At 48.6% G+C, this 21,603-nt stretch overlaps 1 protein-coding gene across 3 annotated transcripts in view; it reads right to left on the minus strand.

Moving 5' to 3' along the window:
* The window catches only part of CEP89 (centrosomal protein 89), a 1,655,177-nt gene that overhangs the window by 798,843 nt on the left and 834,731 nt on the right, over positions 1-21,603 (minus strand). For all 3 annotated transcript variants that reach the window (XM_069639099.1, XM_069639094.1, XM_069639107.1), the window contains one exon: positions 18,367-18,417. In XM_069639099.1, coding sequence (XP_069495200.1) covers positions 18,367-18,417 — 51 coding nt within the window. The remainder of the gene's footprint in view (positions 1-18,366; positions 18,418-21,603) is intronic.

The following is a 21,603-nucleotide window of genomic DNA, read 5'->3' on the forward strand; positions in this document are numbered from 1 at the left end:
AACCACGCCCGAAGAGCAGCACACGCTTCGCGTTATTCTGCATCCAGCAGCGTAACGCTCACGGTGTCTGCAAGCCTGCATTCAGTCTTCGGCCACGCCCGCCTCGAGTCTGCAGCTCCTAGAAAAAGGGAGGAACAGAAGGAGAAGAGGTTAGAATAAGAGCAAAACCTTCGATCCTTACCTGAATTCCGGATCCACCGCGCCTTCGAGCTGGAAGAAAGAAGCATTTTACGCGTGCCGCTTCACCTGCTGCAGCACCGTGCTGAACTCACCGGCCTTCGCAGCATACTCACGATCCACCGCATCCTTCTGCACATTCCCACCGCACTCTTGCACCTAAGGGGAACAAAAGAACAGCAAAGGTGAGCCAAGGGAATAAACAGAGGCAATAGTAACTACCCCCTTAGACTTACCGGATTACCGCCGGGGGTACTATTCCTCTTCACGCGTCGGCGCAATCTCCATTGCATCCTTGCCGTACCCCGGCCCCTAAGGGGAACAAAAAGACAACAAGGTGAGACGAAGGGACAAACAAGGGGTACTCTTCTCACCACAATAGACTTACCTAATTTTACCGCCGAAGGCATTATTCCCCGAACTTCATATTTTCTCTCCACACCTGAATAAGGGAGCAAGCCACAGGTTACATTCTGGCCTTATTTTATTGAACTGTGTAGGATAAGCCAAATCCTTACCCGAACTTCGTCAGCTACCACGAGGAACACTTCGCTGGGGTCAAGCTGCAAACTGCAAGGAATCGAACAAGAGTGAAAGTCAGACATGTGAACTCTTATGAACTACATACTTTTCGGAGTCAATATTGTTCTGGAACTCACCAATTCCTTCGAGCCAGTGAAGGAAGTGGTTATCAACGTGCCCCTGCGCTCAATGCAGGATGGAGAGCTCATCTTTTCAAACCATCAGGTGAGACTATAAGAAGGGACATCAAGGGTGATCTGTGGGGAGAACAGCGGGGGTGGGGGGATTTACGCTCAACCCCACGGGTGGTTAATTCCCTTTCTCCATTTACAGAAGAATATTCCTACAGGCCAAGCAAATGAAGCTAGGTGGGCCAGTCCAGTCCGTCATCTCGGCCCTACGCGTGACATTGGTGGAGACCGCAGCTGTCCAGTTCAGATCGACGCCTCTGTGGGAGCCAGGTGAGCGTAACAGTTGCTGGTCTTCTGGCTGAAAGCAAAATCACCATTACGTCATCCCGGAGGTCTCGATCCTTGTATCTCAGCCTCTCAGAAACCAAGCGTGAAGGTTGAGTGTCTTGGCCTCTGGATGGAGAACCTGACCCTCTTCTCGCAAGAGAATGTCCTCTCTTTGTGGAAGAAGCAGTGGAGGACAGATGGACCTGTCCAGAAGGTCCGGGTACGACAGCCTCCTGGCCCAATCCGGGGCAATTACGATCATGTGTTTCCCAAACTTTCTCAACCTCCTGATCACGTGAGGAATGACGAGGACTGGAGGAAACGCGTACAGGAGTGGAAATTACCAGTCCACCACAAACGAGTCTTCGAGAGCTCCTCTTGAGGGAAATTCCCTGGAGCAGTACAGTATGCACTTCCAGTTGACACCGGTCGTGAAAAGATCCACTTGAGGGGTTCCCCAAAGGGTGAAGATCTCTTGAAGGACTTCCTGAGGTAGTTCCCACTCGTGGGAGACGGTGCTCTGCCTGCTCACAGCGTCCGCCGCCGGGTTCTCCTCTCTGGCTAGGTGAACTGCCGATGGGGAGATTCCTGCTTGAATTGCCCAGTACAAGAGCTGCATTGCCTCTCTGCACAGTGGTAGTGACCCTACACCGCCTCTCTTGTTGAGGTAGTACATGGCCACCGTATTGTCTATCATTATCAGGACATTCCTTCCTCACACAGAGGGCAGGAAGGACTTCAGCGCTGGTCTGATTGCCCTCAGCTCCAAAAGATTGATATGTAGTTTGGACTCCAATGGAGACCAACGACTATCAGATCATTGGTGTGGGCTCCCCACCCTGTGAGTGAGGCGTCCGTCACTACTGTTATCTCCGGCCATGGTTTCCAAAAAAGTTCTCCCTTCAGAATGTTGTCCTCGCAGTCCCACCACAGAAGATCCTGTGCGACCATGCTTGGAAGCTGAAGTAGGTCCAACATCTTTCCTGAGAACTGGAACCACTGAGTTCTGGGAGCCAATTGAAGGGATCTCATTCTCAGGCAGGCCTCTGGCACCAGAAAAATGCAGGATGCCATGAGGCTGAGCAACCTCAAAAAATCCAAGGCCCGGAGACGTTGGGCACTATGAAATTTGGTGACCATCTGTAGAATGTCTTCAGCCCTCACCTCGGGTGGCAAGCTCTTTCTCAAGGATGTATCCAGTACAGCTCCGATGAACTGGAGCGTTTGAGAAGGTGTCATATGGAACTTCTTGTAATGGAGGGAGAAGGCCAGTCTGTGAAGAGAGTGGCAGGTGACGTTGAGATGATCCAGGACTTGTTCGCAAGAACGTGCCCTGATCAGCTAATCGTCCAGGTAGGGGCAGACGTGAACACCCCCGCTCCTGAGACTCGCTGCCACCACCGCCATCAGTTTGGTGAAAACCCTTGTGGCGGAGGTTAGCCCAAATTGCAGAACTCAAAATTGATAATGAGAATTGCCAACTGCGAACCTCAGATATTTTATGTGCTTGAGATGGATTGGCACATGAAAATAAGCATCCTGAAGGTCCAATGACACCATACAGTCCTGGAGTTGGAGGGCCTGAAGGATCTGAGAAAGAGTGACCATCTTGAACTTGTCCTTCCAGAGGAACTTGTTCAAGTATCTCAAGTCCAAGATGGGTCTCTGTCCTACGTCCTTCTTGGGTATTAGAAAATAAGAGGAATACCATCACTTGTTCCTCTCTGCTACAGGCACTGGTTCTATAGCGCCTTTCTCTAGCAGGGTTAAAATTTCCTGCACAAGGAGCGGATCTGGAATCCTCAAAGAGAGGCTCCCTGGTGGATTGCTCTGAGGCCTCTGTATGGAAGGCAGTACCCATGGGCTATGGTATCCAATGCCCAAGCATCCGAAGTAACGACTTGCCATTCTTCTAGATGCTGAGACAGTCTGCACCCCCACCGGTGAGTTGTGGTTCAAGACCTCAGAGGTTTTGAGGCGGCTGATGCAGTGGCAGATGGTAGAGAAGTCCCTGCTTGAGCTGGCTTCCCACCTCTCCCTCGTCCACCACGAGGGAACTTTCTTTGGCCTCTTGGACCAGCAATTCCCTTCGCTCTTCCAACTGAGAAGTAGTAGCGAAATGTTCTATCCCTTCAAGGCTGTCCACTATGGTGAAAACGCTGAGGCCGCCTAATGGCAGCACCTAAAGATTTGGCTGCGCCTTTGGGGTCTGCAACTTCTCAAGGCGCTTGTCAGCCTTGTTGCCAAAAAGGTGTGACCCGTCAACGGGCATGTTGAGGAGTCTGGATTGCACATCCGGTGCAAAGCCTGACTTCCTCAACCACGCGAATCTGCATAGATTGGTGCTAGTAGCCATGGCCCTGCTGATGCTGTCAGCAGAATTCAGACTGGACGGAAGAAACTCACACATGGCTTCTTTGCCGTCTCTAATTATGGCTAAGAATCTGTCTCGTTCATCCCCCTCGTGAATGTGCTCTGCTGCCATGGAAATGCAGTCCCATAGAGTGAATGTAAATTTTGGAAGGGCATATGAGGAGTTGGCTGATTTAAGCGCCATGCTCCCTGCAGAAAATACCTTCCATGGCCATTCATCTACTCTTTTGTCGTCTCTATGAAGGGATGGTAGGGTAAACTGCTTGCTTATAAGTTGCTGTAACTGCCTGTACCACCAGACTCTCTGAAGTGGGGTGTTTTGACATGACACAGTCGGGTCACTACTTGAAGTGCAGTACTTTTTGGTCCAATTTTTATTCACAGCCGGATTGGTTTCTGATGTTTCCCAATTCGCTGCCACCTTTTTTTGCAGAGCAATGTGAAAAGGTAATATAGGCTCTGACTGAGGACCCTTATCCAGTAGGTCTGTCAGATCATCCTGTTTGAATGGTAACAGAGGCCTCCTCCACTCCATGTATTACACTACCCTGGACATGAGCTGTATATATGACGCATCAGAATGTTCCCCTGCCTCTGGTCTCCCAAACTCTAGCTCAGGTGAGGTGTCCACCCCACTGGCCGTCTGCAGGTTGTCATGAAGGTCTCTCAAACTTGATTCCTCAGAGATAAAACGTTCTGGTACATGTGGCGTACCAAACTAGAGGTTAAATGGTGCCTCGTTATATGAGGGTTCAGTCTCTTCACGTATTGAGGTAAGGGACTTAAAATAGTCCTTCCTTGGTAAAGGCACACAAGTCTTTTCAGGCATCAAGGGTTTAATGAATAATGGATTTGACGCTGGAAGAGCCGTCAAAATCTTTTTCACTGGCGCCATAGGTTTTGATGGTGTCCTCGGAGTCGATGGCGCAGCCGGCAATGATGGCGCAGCTGGCGTCGATGCCTTCGGCGTAGAAGTCGATGTCCAGGGCTTGGCTGGCGTCGAAGGCCCAGCTGGCGTCGATGGTGTTGATGACCTCGACTTATGCTTATGCTTGCGGCTCGACGAATCCTTCGATGACACATCATCAGATCAAGGCCTCAATGGCTCCCGATGAGGATCAGGCCTTCATACCGGGCTAGAGTGAGGGCAGGATTTAGGTCTAGCCATTTCCTTCCCGGCTTCTTTGGAAGGCGTGGTAGGAGCACAGCTTGGAGACTTGTTTTTCAAATATTTTTAGCATCTCTGCTCTGAAAGCCTCCCACTCGGCTGGAGTGGATTTATCTATGGGGCAAGATATCCTCTCAGGGGAGGAGTCCGACAAAGTCGAAGAAGGCGACCTATGGTAGATCTTCTTGAACGACGATGAGGAGTGGTGGATGACACTCCTCGATCTTGACCTCTTAACTTTCTTCCGCCGAGGAGAGTCGCCACTCGACTCGTCAGTCAAAGGTTTTTTGGTCGGGGTAGATGATTTGGGGTTTTGACCTACAGTCAATTTCCCTTTTCGTTCCTTTGAGGCCTTTCCTGTCATCGACTGGCACTTGGAGCAGCCCGAGGTGTTATGCTCCACCCCGAGGGTGGATCGGTCAATGACATTTTCGACCCACAATCTTGACACTTCTTGAACCCGGTCTTCGGGGTAGTCGGTGTCGACTAAAACATACTCGATTTCCCGAAGCAATTACGTTTTTTATGAAGTAAAGAAGCGTGCTGTATTTCTCGAAATTATAGCATTTGCAGCAAAACTAAACTGAAGCCAACGGGTGCTGCGCATGATATATATGCTTTCAATGACATCCTCGAGACGGAGGCCCTCGAGGGACATCGAGTCGATGCCATCGATGCACAGCGCCCTCTGCCGAATTTCTTTTTCCGAAGAAGTTAAAGCTGGATATCGAATATCAAAAATGAGAAATACATGGGAGGACACAATCCATTCGAAATGGGCTATTGAGAACCTTGGCATGGGTAAGACCCCAGGCGTAGATGGCCTGACAGTAGAATGGTTTTCCTGTTGAAAAAATCTTTTTTTTATATACTTTTGACATTGTTTTTAACAAGGGTTTTGCCTTTGCAACACTGACAGTGGAATGGTAGTGGAATGGTACAGGGCTTTTAATACATTGCTTGCTCCCAAACTACTGGATGTGTTTACGGAAGCATAGACTTCAGATGGGCTCGATGGCTCTCTGCTGGAAGCTCTGGTGGTGGTTCTCCCCAAGGCGGACAGGGACCACACTCACTGTGATTCATACAGGCCTCTGTCCACGATTCATGTGGACATAATAATTCTTTGCAAGATACTCGCAGGCTGCCTGTAATTGGTGATAGGTGATATAGTACATGCGTATCAGACAAGATTTATCCCTGCTAGAAGTGCTTTACGTAATTTACAGAGGCTCTTCCTTATCCTAGATGCATAGAGGGATGCTAAAGAGGACATTTTATTTATTTATTGTGCATTTATTAGGCGCTTATACAACAAGTAAATTGTGTTTCAAAGCGCCCACAGGGCAACAGGTAGAGAACATGGGATAGAAACAATTAATACACTGGAGGATAAAGACGAACCAATTAGGCCTTGCGAGCATTCAGAGCATGCAAGTGCACAGGGAGGAGGGGGCATGAGGGAGAGTACCTGTGCTTGTGAGTGAGGAACAGGTGTAAGTGCCCAGTGTGGGAAGTTAACTGTAAAAGTAGATGGGTAAGTGCAGGCCTACAGTGGTGAAGGCCAATAAGTGCGAAGGCAAGTGCTGTTTGAAGGCAGAGGCGATTGGGTGTGGGAGGCCAGGGAAGGAGGAGGTGAAAAGGCTTAATCTTAATTTGTGTAAAGCACTCAACTCTGGATTGGAATTTCCAATGGATGGCGTTGGAAAATCTAGGGCTGGGTACAAGATTCATAAATTGGGTGCACCTCCTGTATGAGGGGTCCACATCTAGGGTTTGTGTCAATAAGGTTGTCTCCTCGTCTTCAATGACATGAACGGGTATGCGTCACTGAACTTTGGCAAGAGTCCTTTGTAGGAGGCATGAAGCAGTAGGCTTATGGGTTGGTGGGAGAACGCATTGTGTTTCTTTATATGCAAATGTCTTATTGTATGACCGGGACCCAGTTTGGAATTTAGGCTCAGTTCTCACATCAGAGCACGAGTTTGAAACCATGTCCGGACTGGTGGTTAATTGTGCTAACCAGCTATTTACACAATACTTTAGGCCATGGGTCCTCGCTTGACATGCTTTGGGATGGAAGTTGTCACAGATGGTTTTGAGTATCTTGTGATCCAGGTGAGGGCAAACTGGGAATTGGTCTATGAAAAGCATGCCGACCATGGTATGGTAGCATTTGATAAAAGTAGCTTCATTAGGAGTCAGACGGTCCGGAAAGAACAGTGGTGGTAAATCCGCCTCCACCGTTCTTTCCGGACCGGCTGATTCCGAGTCCTGCAGGCGGGAGGTGTCACTCCAGCCAGGTCTGACCTGGCGGGTTTAACACCACCCGCCTGCAGGCGGAAATGGAAACACCGGCTCTGTCATAGACTGAACCGGTGTTTCCATTGTCCCCATCCCCATGGAGTCCTATGGGACTCTATGGGAATGGGGACTTACACAATTCTGCCTCCGGAATTCCTGTGTCACCGGGGTCGTAATGCCCCAGTAATTCCCGGGAATCACAGAGGCGGAATGGTAATACGAGTCCAGCTGTAACCTGCCGGTTTTTCCGGCTCGGTTACCGCCGGACTCGTAATGAAGCCCAAAGACTTTTGGGTCAGATTTTCGCTGTTGGCTAGTGTCTAGTGGCTCTGTCAAAAATGAGTTCTCTGTCAAGGATGTTGTATTTTCTACAGGTGATGCCGATGCCAGTATTTGGTGACTGCTTTCGCAAACTACATATGATACTGGCCAAGCTGTTGTGTTAGGGAGGGAAGCTGAAAATTACACTGTTGACCTTGCAGCTCGCGGAGGTAAAGGGAGGCATTGGAGCACCAGATTTTAATGTTCATTACTGGGCAGCATTTGGTGGATTGGTTCACGCACCCCAAGGGGAATGACTGTACTAATATAGGATAGTGAATATGTGTAAGCCGTTGAAATGGTCTGACGTACTAGGGTGCAGGGGAAGGACCTTGGGTCCCTCCCTTTGCCAGGGGTCCTGCTGGTCCGTGTATGGTGGCAAGCAACTAGATTATCGGGGTCGAAGATAACCTTCCTACCAGAACTGACTCTGTCATGTGGTAGTTTGGGCTATAACTGGAAATGAACCAGAAGTGCACCGATGTCTCATGTGGGGAGAGGTGGAACGGTTGAGGACCTATACATGGGGGATAGAGCAATCACATACCAGGAGTTTCGGAAAGAGTGAGCGCACATTCACCTCAACTTCCTGGAATGTGCTAAATTGATGACAGATATGAAGGGTCTTTGGTAGGGGCTCCTAGCCCAACCTGCGACACATGCTATTAACATGGCACTGTATCAGTTATGGGAGGAAGTTAAGCGCATAACAGCTGTACGCTGCTGGAATAGCCACTAGGATAAATGGACATGATAAGGCGCAACATAAATCTACTGATGACTTGGGGGAACCACTAACGGACAGAGATTGTGTGAAAGTGTTATTCCATGCAAAACGTACGTCCAGAAATGCTCATCTTAAATGGATACAATATAAATGTGTCTTGCATGCTTATGTCACCCCCAGTAGTAGCCAAAAAGGCAGGGGAGGCGAGTGAGAGCTGCTGGCAGTGTCGGAGGGTAGTGTGAGAAATCTGAAGGTGTCTCACCCGCTAGTCTCCGGTGATCCGTCTTTCAGGTGGCCAGGACACGGCCATCGCTTTTGGATCCAGTTCCTGGGGGTGGACCAATGCGGGAGGATCACCTGGATGAGGGGTCTTCGGGTAAGTGGAAGTGGGACACCGGATGGCGATACGCGTTATTGCATTCCCTGAAACCCCCTCCCCCCCCTCTTCACCCCATCCTACCAGGTAGGATACTTAGGGATTCAACCCCGCCTCCCTTTCCTGACACAAACACGTTCTCACGGACAACTCACTGTGAGGGGAAAAAGGACCAACACCCAAGCCATATACCTGACATGTCCCAATACAATGGTCAGACAGGGTCAGGCAATTACTGATCATTACACACACCTCACTTCCATCACACTTACCCACACAGAAAAAAGACGGAGTACGAAAGCACTCTCTCAGCAAGGCAAAGCACACGAGGAAGCAGCAGTTCCAAGATGGCAGTTTAATACAAGGCGAAAGACAGCGAGACCGAACAGGATTGCACGAGGGAAGCGCCCCCTTGACCTTTTCACTGAAAGACCCTACCTGCGCCGGTCCCACGGCTGACTGTGCCGCTGCCGGGACAGGCAACACTGCTGGCCATGCAACGAGCAGCTCACAGGAGTTGGTGCATCCCTGATTGCACAGCAGAGGTGAGGAACGCCACCTCAAGCGCCCCCTATATTTTGCGTACGCCCCTTCAACCTCCCCCAGGGCACATCAAATCCTGTCACCTCCTTGTGTCAGCCCTCAGCTTGACAACACACTAACAAACATTGGCGGTGCTGGGCCTGAGCTCAGAGAGGGACAGAAACGCTGCCCCCGAGCAGGCACCCCACAGCGGGGCCAACGAGATCTTACTGGAGCCTGCGCCACCGCTGCTCATCCTCGCTGATATGGTAAGCGACATGGCAGGGGCACACAGGGAAATAAATTCACAACGGACCACCTCCGCCCGTGGAGTGGAGGATCACTACACCTCCATACGAGCCCCCCTCGTGGGGGGCACATACCCACGCAGTGTATAACGCCAGACCCCAGCTCCTCTGCGCTCCTGTTCTCGATCCAGTAATGCAGTTGGGAAGCACCTGCTGTGTGCAAGCGCCTGCCTGGCGGCCGCGCACCCTGCTGACATTGCGGGGGCGCTCTGGGGAATAAACTTGCAATAACACATCCCTGCCAGCGAAGCAGAAGATTGTGCTCTCACCATATGAGCCCCCTGTGAGGAGCACACACCCTCCCAGAGCACAACAAGCCCCTGCTCTTCTGTGCACCTGCGCTCGGCCCGTGAGTGCAGTCTGATGCATCTGCTGTGTCGGGCTTGAGGAGTGGCTCACTGGAGATTGAGCCAGGCCGATCGATGGCCAGCACTTACACACCAGCCTCTGACTCTTGATCGAAACTCTCGAATGCGTGCGCCCCCCGTCCACAGCGAACCCAGGACCTGAGTAAGCACAGCCCAAGTGTCTGGTCAACAACTTAAGACACAAGCAGCCACACTAAGCGAATCGCCAACTACGAGAGCATTGCCCATGCAACAGCACTAATCAGGGGTGGTGACTCCCACTACTAGCTCTACCACAACTCTGTGCAGCGCTTGGAGATGCAGAGCCAAGCAGAGCCTACAATGCTGCCGCACAGACACGCCAGGACACCTATACAGGCCTGACTTCAAGCAAACAGCTACTCCACACGCATCTTGCATCAGTCAATCACTACACTCCACGTCCTGCACAAAGTAGCAATCAACCAAAATACGTTGGACTTGTCACAGCTTGCACACCGAAGTACCACCTAGACCAATGCATCGCTCGGAACCCGCAAGCCAACTCTGGGCCTGACACAGGGACACACTAGCAGCCACAGAACAGGATTGTAACCCACTCTTGGTTGTCTAGCACAGTGCTAGATCACAGCCGGGGGAGCCAGAACTCAGTGCCTCACCAACGATGCCACATGCGTTGAACCCCAGGATTAAGAGCTATGTCCCCAACCAAAAACAAACACAAGGGCACCATCATCGACCCGTTTGCTGGCCTCAGCAAATCACAGACATCAGAACCAACAACCGGTGCAGTGCTCTCAACCGGACCCACAAGAAGACAAAGTACTTGCAGCCATCGCGTCCCTTCGATCCTCCTTGGAACACAGTTTCGAGGAGGTTAAGATGGATGTACAACTTCACTGCCAAGACATGAGATCTCTTGCAGAGTGGGTCACGATCACTGAAACACTCTTGAAAGACACTGCTACCACCACTGATGACCTAGCCACCCGAACCAAATCCCTAGAATCCAGAAACTGCATATTAGAATGTGAATATAATGCTGAAGATGCCGCGGTTCACTCCCGCAGAAACGATAGAGTCCTAGGTATACTAGAAGATACCGAGGGCAGAGACCCAACAAACTACATAAAGAACCTGTTTCTGCAGGAAGTCGGCCCTGGCAAACTGTCACAAGGCTTTGCTGTTGAACGGGCCCACCGATCCCTACAAAAAAGACCCCTACCCGGATCGCACCCTCGCCCTATAATTGCAAAAATCCTGAATTTCGGAGACCGGGAAGTGCTCTTCCAATTCTCCAGGGAAGTAGGAGTGATACAGAGAGACAACTCAAACATATCCATCTATCCAGATTACACCCCCCTAGTGCAGCAGCAACAGAATAGATTATTTCAATCAAAGCCAGGCTAAGGCAGAAAGATCAAATATATGCTCATATATCCAGCCAGACTAAAAGTGATACATGGAGGAAGGTGGCATTTCATTGAGAGGTCGGAAGCGGTAACAATGTGGATGGAGCACAACAACATAGACACACATGATAACCCTCGACATCGAGAAGATAGAGCTAGCGCCTTCCCAACAACAGCCACTGACAAACAGCACAACATGCCACCATAATATGCTTGCTGGGAGTAATTAGAAATGGAACCACTCTATTAACAGCTGCACGCAACGTGTTGGAACTACAATCTATTGGAAGATGGACTAGCAGCTTTAGTGTGGACCGGGGCGATAAGTGCTACGCACCGAGGAAATTGTTGCTACTTAATCGAAGCCGGCGATCAAGCCCACTGAGCGTCAAAGGAACCCACCCCGATCCATCTGGATCATCGACACAATACTGCTGTTGACCCACCAAGCCGGTGCCAGCTGAAGGCACATCTGCCCGCAGACACCCCATGTTCAGGGGCCTGCCGTTTATGTTTAGTTATTTTTACCCAACCAACGTAAGGTTGTCTGCTTACTAACTAGCCCCCTACATAATGTCAAGGGTTAAAAGACATTCCCTACTGTGCGATAGATACAGCGTCACCACATGCACTAAACATAGAATCGAAAATGCCCTGCACACTTTAGCACAAATAAACACAGCTTGGGGTGCCACTGTCCAGGGTTCCAGAATGAAAACACAAAAGTCATGGCGCAGATTAGAATCTTGACATGGAATGTGAGGGGCCTCGGCACATACATTCGCAGGAACAGAGTTAAATCATACCTCCAGCGTAAGAAGATCTCAATACCTCTACTATAAGAAACCCACCTGACAGCCGAAGAGCAGGAAGTAGTGGTGAAATGCTGGGGAGGCACTGTATACGGGTCCCCATACTCTAAATATGTCAGAGGGGTCCTCATATGGGTCGCCAACTCGCTCCCACTCCGGTTGCTGAATCTTGATAAGGACGCGGGGGGTCGGTACATCATTAATGCGAGGTTATCACAGTAACACAGAACTAGCCATAGTTCATTCTTAATTCTCAAACCATGTGATACCTGCACACATTCAGGCACTATGCACATGAATTACCCCACACAGGGATGCCTTCTTCATATGAGGCAGAGATTTCAATTGAGTATGAGATATAGTATACGACAGGTCCACACCGCCTAAGAACGGTCTACTCCCATGCACAACCGCACTTAACAAAGCGCTAGCTGTTTTAGCCCTGGTTGATGTTTGGAGAGAGCTCCACCCTGAGTCTAGAGAATACTCCTTTTACTCCTCCCCACTTAAATTGCACACCAGTATAGACTATGTCTTTGCTGGCTCCAATCAACCGCCCAAATTTGTGGGTGCTGAATACATGTGCTGCACCATATCAGATCACTCCCCACTTATCGTCTCATGGGATCGTGGGATGCCTAACAACCAGGTACTGACGTGGCGCATGCCCATGGACGCATTGACGGATCTTGCCTTTAGACAGCAACTTCGTGTCAAACTAGATTTTTTCCTGAAAGATAACATTGGCAGTGTGAACAGCTGGAGAACTGTCTGGGAAACCTTAAAGGTTATATCCAGAGAGGAGAGCATCGCTGGAGCTGGCGGTATCTGCAAGAAATTGAGAGAGAAGCTTGAGATCTCCGAAGCTAGAGTCAAGGAACTAGAAAAGCTGCATCTCAACATGCCATCCGCCAAGCGAGTTCTTAGGAGGCTCTGTCCTGTTGCCGAGCCGAATGGGAGAAACTGTCAAAGTTTGACCATGTCACTAAAACAGCACAAACGCACACAGAAGGAGACGAGACGGGAAGTTGCTCACCTGGTTATGCCGAAAATAATACCCTAGAGCTCCAATCACGCTTCTACAAGATGAATGTGGATCACCTTGGAGGGCACAGACAGCAATTAATGAAATATTTGCCAACTACTATGCTAAACTATATAGTCACAGCTCTCAAACACCACCTGAAGATATTGCAGAGGCCTTCACAAATATTGAACTCCCATACCTCAACACTAGTCAGCGAGACCTCCTAGACCAACCCTTCACCTCATCAGAGCTAGAGGGAGAGATCACCTCACTAGCTTCAGGCAAAACACCGGGTAGCGACGGCCTCTTGGCAGAATTCTATAAAACATATCAATCCACTCTAGCCCCAACGCGTTTAAAAGTCTTCGAAGAAGCCTTTGATATTGTCGAACTCCCGAACACAATGCGTGAAATGTGAGTGGTCCCCATCCTTAAACCCGCAAAACCTGCAGAAACATGCGACTCATACCGTCCCCTGGCCATGCTCAATTATGACATCAAGATACTTGCCATCATGCTAGCTACACAGCTTTGTCAGTGCATTGCTGCATTATTACATCCGAACCAGAGCGGATATGTAATTGGTCGCAACACCACTTCTAATCTGCGCAGACTGCAACATGCAATCGACTAAACTAATGATGGCCCTGAACAGTACGTAGTAGCATCTCTAGACGCGGTCAAAGCCTTATATTCAGTGTAATGGGAGTGGATAGAGGCTACAATACGGGGGTTTGGAGCATTTTTTTTTTTTTACACACTGGATCAAAATATTGTACACTTCCCCCACAGCCAAAGTCAACACAGGTCGGCACATATCGGGACAGTGGGCCATAAAAAGGGGTACCCGACAAGGGTGCCCGCTCCCGCCAATGATTTCCATATTAGCATTGGAGCCAATAGCAGTATACTTGAGACAAGAGTACCTGGAGGTGGGAGTCCACATAGGGGCACCACACATCTGCTCTCCCTGTACGCAGACGATGTAGATACCTATGGCAGATACCTATGCCAACCGCATCACAACTTACCTATAATGCTAGATGTGCTAGACTTATCAGGCATCACCTTCAACAAGCAGAAATCATGCCTTTTCCTTCTAGCAGAGCTATGTGACTTCCGCACTGGAATGGGGCCTGAAATGGGAACATGACTCCTTTAGATACCTGGGCATACCAATTACACACACCCCAGAAAAGACACATGCCCTAAACACACAGAGCAGTGGAAGGTCTTAAAAAAATCAATGGTGTTCTGGTCCAGACTGCCCCTCTCGCTTAGGGCAGGGTGGCCATCACAAAAATGATCATCCTACCTAGGCTCTTAGCTTCACCAATGTTACCTTTTATATAGAAGTCCCCTTCTTCCAGGATCTGGAAGTACACTTAGTGCTTTTTTATGGGACCCGAAAAGACAGACTGGCCATCACTACCCTATCCCTACCCTACGAGGAGGGAGGTGTCCAACTACCGCAGCTGGAATACTCCTATGCAGCAGCGCAACTTAGCTTTATCGCGAAATGGCCGTCAGATGAAGTTACAACAGAGCATGCTCAGCACTGTGCCAAGCCCTATGTTACTAAAGGAAGCATTATGGTGCCCGGGAAGCAAACATGCAATTTACTCATTAACATTAAGGGTGGGCCGAAAGGTTTTGTCAAGAACACTGAAGACAGACTCCGACACTCCTACTGTCCCAATATCTCCCTCTTGATTAACACACAGAGTGATCCAGAGGAACTTAAGTTTGTGCGATGCTGGGTGAGATCAGGCATTGCCACTTGGGGAGACATGTACGAGAACTGAACCTTTAGAGAACTGGTCTACCTCATGCAAAAGGAGGATCTCCGGGTGGGGTGCGGGGGTTCCTAAGATATGAGAATAACCACATTTGCCAAGTGTACCTGGCTGAATTGGCCTGCTGAACCCCAACAAAATACCATATTGGCACTAATGTATGAACTAGAGGATAGCTGGAGGCCTGTATCCAGACTGTAGAGGTGCCTCCTGGATAACACAAGCATTAAGCTCACAAGGTTGAAAACACAATAGGAGGCAGACTTGGGGGTAGAAATCACTGACAGGCAATGGGCATGGGCGCTGGGTTTAGTTAAAGATCTATCGTGTAATACGAGATTCAGACTCCTACAAGTTAATGTGCTTCATCGCATGTATACGACTCCTTCCAGAATCGCCAAGATCAAAAAAGATGCATCTTCCAAATGTTCCTGGTGTGGTTAAGAGAATGCCCATTTAATGCACATGCTCTGGGAATGCGAGGCAACAGAGTTTTTGGTCACTGAATCAAACATATCTACGAAACAGCAGGGATCAAAAGATACGGGTGGTACCCACTCAAGTGCATATTAGGAGCATATTCCAGAGCTAGCAAGCATAAACATACCTCTAAATTCATGGCCCTAGCTTGTATTTTGCCCAAGAGATGCATAGCTATGACCTGGATAACATGCAAAGGCCCACTTTTTCTGACATAGCTGAGAGAAATGCAGCGCTGGTGCTAAACTGGGACCACCGCTTGGGGAAGATCAATAGTTGTACGTAATGGGGATGTCGCGCTCAACTTTGAAACATGGAAGACATTAGTTAATTCTGTTTTTTACCCCTCTGATAACGGACCACTGTGAACCCACCCCCACAGCCATAGCAGGACTCACGCCTGTCACTTTGCTCTGCACCGGATTCACATATGCTGAACTGGTCCTCTCTTGATTAACAGTGCACTGCACATTTGACCCCCAATGAGAAAAGCGGAGTCACTGTGTAGAGTATGGCAGTGAACACCTGATTCGTTGTTTTCCCCTAACAAAAGTTGGGTACCCTGTTTCTTCTTTCTTTTCCTTACTCCTTTGTTATTGTTTTGTTGTTTGGACTTAAATGCACTGATTTGCGTACTGAAAATTAAACATTGTGCACTGTACTGTTTATGAAAAGAAAATACCAATAAACAAATTCTTTAAATTATTTTTATTTTCAACATTTCTTTATTTTTAGTAGCACTATTACCCACATCATTTGAATTTTGAGGTAAGGATTGGCAATAGTTTTATTAGTAGAGGCCCTTTTATTTTGACAAAACACCACTAGGACTGCATTATTATTTGATGGTCATAACTTGCTCCCATCTGTAGATTTAGAATTAGATATGCATTTATCATACCCTTTTTGAAGTTCAATAAACACCCTTGAACTGTGGTCACTTGTGTCTGTCTTACTGTTGATACCATGCCTACCTTACAGTGCCAGTTCATTTTTACACATCTGCTGGTCGGGACATGCAACAGTCTGAACTTTTTGGGACCAGGTGGTAAATAAATGAGTTGACTTCACACGGCTACACATTCGAGTATCAGTGGAGCCCTGCTTATTGGGCCCGTTTGGATGTGGTAAGGGGAAGCCGAGTAAGGTACTGGCATAGGTTCACACTTTGGGGCCGATACTAGCTAAACGCAGGATTGCTATCGCATAGAAGGCACCAGGAGAACAGCTTCCCGAGATGCTGGCTGGATGACCTTAGGAAATGTGTCAAAGCCGAGAAATCTGTTGTGGATAGGATGAGTGGGGGTGACACAGAGGCAGATCACTACAGAGATTTGTGACGTCCTGCAGGCTCCTTCGGATCGGAGGCCCACCTGAGGATTTGAGGGCTGTCGAATAGAACATAACACCACAAAATGTCCATAGATTCTTACACATTCTACAAGCATGTTGAGGTTGGTAATACCCACATGAGTTGGGGACCACAGACTTGTCTGCATATTGTTGTAGAGAATCTGAGGGGAAGGAGGGATGGGAAGATGTACCAATTACTGTTCTGAAGAGCAGATGAATCAATATGGACACTGCTAACTGTCTTACATGTGACAGACCGCTGTCCATACGAGTATGTACCTGATGCAGAATTAGACATGTGAATCTACGTGATATACTGCACTTGTTTGAACCATGAAATTCAATAAAAATAAGTTTATAACAGGCCTCCCTGGGCCTCAGTTTCCACATAGAACAGGCCTGCTGGACCTCAATTTTCTCTGTGTTCACTGCAGGTCCCTCCCAAAACTCTGCTTTCCCAAAGTACACAACTTGTCCCACCAATCTCAGGTTTCTCAACATGTTCTTCTTGAAGCTTTTTTCTTCGGGCTTCTCAACAGGTCCCTTTTAGGTCTAGGCTTTCAGAACATCGATCAAGCCTTGGTCCTCCACATGAGCCTCAACCTCGGGTTGCTGATGGAGGTCGTTGCTTCGGGACGCCCAATTCTCACAAGGTGAAGTGAAAAACGCTTCCACTTTCCAGTGGTTCGGTTAAATCAGGCTCCTTTCCCTGCATGTTCCTGTTACTGGGAATCCAGAGCTTCCTTTATAGCCTGTTTGGGTTCGATCAACAAGCCCTCTTTTCTCTACCCTGGTATCAAGAGAGGATAGACCAGCACATCTATAATCCTCGGGATCTTCCACCTACCTAGGCCTGCCTGGTCCCTTTATAGATCCCTCAACCTGGGCTTAGGTTCATCGCCATTGGTCAATCCTGACCGGGCTTGTAAATGGCACGTCCCATTTGTCACTACCTTCACAATGGTAACTCCTCATCTTTCGCCTCATCTGAACCTGAGGTTTGCATTGGTGAATTACCTCAGGGTTGCAAATGATCTTTCCTAGACCCTGAGAGGAGTTATGGTGTGACACCGTTGCTAGCGCCATCTTGGATTTCTCCTTATTGCAGGACATGTTGCCTCGTGGTTTGGGGCCATTCTGAACCGTCCAGTCCCAGAGTCTGTCCGGTTCTGATGTCGTTCTATGCAGGAGAGTCTTGTTCTCTTTTTTGGTAAGCGGCTTTGGGAAAGCCGCAGTCATCCGCAGACATGGCTGACATGGGCCAGTCATTCTAATCTTGTCTTCTTCCTGGATCTGATGGGAGAATGGTGTCCTTACCGATGTTCAAGCACATGGTTTTACAGTCCAGGGAGAGGCCTTGGGTAACTTTATCTTCCCCATAAAATGCATACTACAAGGAGGCCCTACAGCTCTCTGCTCCCATTGTGAATTCCAGAGAACCAGGATGTTTGGGCTCTGTAGTCCCTCTGGTTCTTATTCATAGTATTGGGAAATGTCAGGGTATCTGCAGGTTCTCCTTGGAAGAAGCTTGCCCACAGGATACCACCTCTACCACTCTCGGGGAGGCTAATCAAGGAGTGACCAAACCAACACCCACCCCTAAAGGCCAACTACTCTTAATAGGAAAACACGAGGAGTTCTGTCAACTCACCACACTCCCCTTTGCATGTTTTACATTGTAAAAGTCTGATGAGAGGAAAATGCCATTACATACCTTGAAACTGAACACAAAGTGACCTTCAATGGACAACTATGATTTATGCTCTTCCAAATTTATACTAAGGGTCAAAAGAACCACACAAACTGATTTGAAATCACTGGAATGCAGATTAGAAATGAATGCCAACATTTATTTTTTATTTACAAGGAACAAATTGACTTACCAGCCATGGTGGTGGTGGTCCTCTCATTGGTAAACTGGCATTTCTAACGCTCTAAAACAAATATAAACATTCTAATCAGCATACCATCAGTCCTAATTAAAAAAAACGACATATTAGGAAATTGGCTTCATATACATCTGGCTGATTTTGCCAGCATTTTGCACCCCAAAAATAAAGTATGAGATTACAGTACAGTCACACATTTGGAAGAGATAGTTGCAGATATGTTTGTCCCTGGACATTTAAGATAACCCTGGATCTTCTAGATCAAAGAGGGGACATATATTGCCAAGTATGCATTTTTGAATGTGTGGAATCAAAAGTATGTGTGTGAGCAGCTTTGTGTTCTGAAAATATGATTCCTTATGGAGTCATTCATAATGCCTGTTTGGTTTTTAGCATATTTGGCTGTGTTTGCTAGATGGAGGACAAACCGGGGCAGAACAGCCACCAGACCACTGTTTAAATGAGCATCAAGACACTCAGTCACTTCTCCCAGCCAGATCGTAGCATTCAGAAATGCATAGGGGCATCCCCCTGGACAGGGTGTGCTTGAGAACAGCCCTACCCACCTGGGCAACACCTTAACCAACTAAGAGCAGGCATTCTTTCCTGATGTTCTTTGTTCAAGAGACATAATAGCACAGAACCCTCTTGGAGTCCAGTCAGTGAAACTGCTCTTCCAAATTAGAAGGATGAGGCAGAAGGAAGAAAATAAATCAACCCGAGGCCCCAGCACTAAGCCGAAAATGTAAGCCACAAGCAGCAATAGATGGATTTAGTGGCAGGCCTCGTGGCAGAAAGGTGCACATCCATGATGTTGGATAGGCCCCACCCCTTGTATCTCAGACTTTGAGCAGCAAATACGAAGATTGAAGCTACTGAATCTCAATGGAGTACCTGACCACCCACCTCCTCCCGAATTGGATAGCAGTTCCAACCCTGCCAGAACCTAGAGGGACAAATGGACAGCTCTGCGAACAACAAACTCGGCTGAGAACCAGCAGAAGTATGGGGATCAGAGGGAACACAGTATTGCAAAGTTCCATTTGGCATTCAGCATATACCCGGAAGCCACAAGTGGAGGAGATTCACTGGTGCAGAACACCTTACACTTCCAATTGGAAATGGAGTCAAAGAGGCCCACCTGAGGGGTCCCACTTTTGGGATGGCAGACTTTGGCCTGCTCATTGAATCTGCAACCAAGTTCCCCATTATTGAAAGATGGGCAGCTGACATACACATTCCCTAGAACCCAGAATCACAGTTGCATCTCTTTCCTGCACAGAGGAAGCAACCCCACTCCATGTCGTTTGTTGAGGTAGTGAAGGAGGAAATGGTTGTCTGTCACATTCAGGATACACGTGCCATGTAAGGGAAGAGAAGGAAAGCTACCAGGGCCAGCCTGGTGGCTCAAAGTTCCAGCAGGAGGATTTTTTCCCATGCCTTCATCAGGGACCAGATGCAACTCTTAGTGAGAGTTCCTAGACAAGCATCCCAACCTTTCAAGGAGGCATACTGACCACGGTCAGTTGTGGCCAAGTTTGACAGAGAGCCTCCCCCCTTGTCCGAAATCTGCAACATGTCCATTGTATCGTCCTGAAACTGAGCCTACGGACATCGAAGTAACCAGTGCAGTGACCTCATGTACAACTGGGCATCTTACACCACCAAGTAGCAGGCCCAGGAGGTGCAGAAAAGACCGGGACCTGGTTCTGAAAGAAATTGACCACCTGTAAGATGTTTTCCTCCACACCATAATTGGGAGGAAAGGCCTTGCTCGAGCAGTGTCCATAATCACCCTGATGAACTGAAGCGACTGAGATGACAAACGTGGACCTTCTTGAACTTCAGAAGAAGCCCAAGCTGAGAAGCAGATGACATGTGATGCGGGTGTGCAGTCAACAGATTGAGGGTGTGGGACTGAATGAGCTAATCATCCAAGTAGGGGTAAGATATGAATCCTCTAACCCCCTGAGGTGTGTGGCTACCACAGCCAATAGTTTGGTGAAGACATACGAGTCGGATGATAGGCCGAATGGCAGGAGTTGTAACTGGTAATGGGAGTTCCAAACCATGAATCTCCGGTACCTCCTGAGCTTTGGATGAATAGGCATATGCAATTAGGTGTCCTAAAGATTTAATGACACCAGCCAGTCCCGCAGATCAAGGGCCAGGAGGATCTGGGCCAGTGTGGCTATCTTGAAATTGTCCTTGCACAAGTTCAGAAGCTGCAGATCCTTGGATGGGAAGCAGGTCGCTACCATTCTTGGGCACTAGAAAGTACAATGTGTACTAACCCTTTCCCTGCTATGAAGCCGGCACCATCTCAAAGTCGCTCTTCACCAAGAGGAGACACATTTCCCTCAAGAGGAGAGTGCAGAGGGGCAGGAAGGAGGAGGTGAGGGAGTCTGGTGGATAAATGGGAGGCAGTTACCATGTCATATGAGCCCGTAAGTCACAAGCATCTGAGGTGGTGTGTTGCCACTCCTTGGACACTGGACATATTAAAGCTGCGTTAGACCAGGGGTTGCTGAGGGAACAGTGGAGGTGGTAGCCCTACTTCTCTGGGCACACATGCCCTTACCTTGATGGACAAAACCCTGCTAGCCTGGTTTCTGGTGGTGGTGGGGCCGTGACCCCTAACACAGTGGCAAGGGCCAAAAGGAACAGCCCCAGGCAATGCAGGCAATAGGCTTTTGGACAGAAACCCCAAGAACTTTGCCATGGCCGTCGATGCTTTGTACTTTTCCATTGACTCACCGGCTTTTGCACCCAATAGGCTGTTGCAGTTGAACGGCATGTCCAGAATATCAGCCTGGACCATTGAGGACAAACCTAAAAGTCCTCAATCAGGAACGTCTACACAAGACAGACCCAGTGACCATTGTATGCGTCACACAGCTAGGAATGTCATGACCAGACATAAGAATATAACACAAAGCTTGCTAAACACCATCCACCAGAGAAGCAAACCGTTCTTCGTCTCTTGGGCTGGCAAATTCTCTGCCTTTTCAGAGGCATCTGCCCACAGGATGTGAGTTTATTTGGCAAGAGCATTAGTGGCAATGATAGCCCCTAGTGCTACAATACCTGAAGGAAAATCCTTGAATCCCATGGCAGCCAACTTGTTACTCTACTTGTCTGTGGGCAAAGAAGGAAACAAAGCCAACTGTGAACCCAGGCACGTTATAAGTGCCATACCATAACATATCACATGTCAGGTCTGGGATGGGA

Source organism: Ambystoma mexicanum, chromosome 1q (assembly GCF_040938575.1).
Source record: "Ambystoma mexicanum isolate Mex_15411 chromosome 1q, UKY_AmexF1_1, whole genome shotgun sequence".
NCBI classification, from domain to species: Eukaryota; Metazoa; Chordata; class Amphibia; order Caudata; family Ambystomatidae; genus Ambystoma; species Ambystoma mexicanum.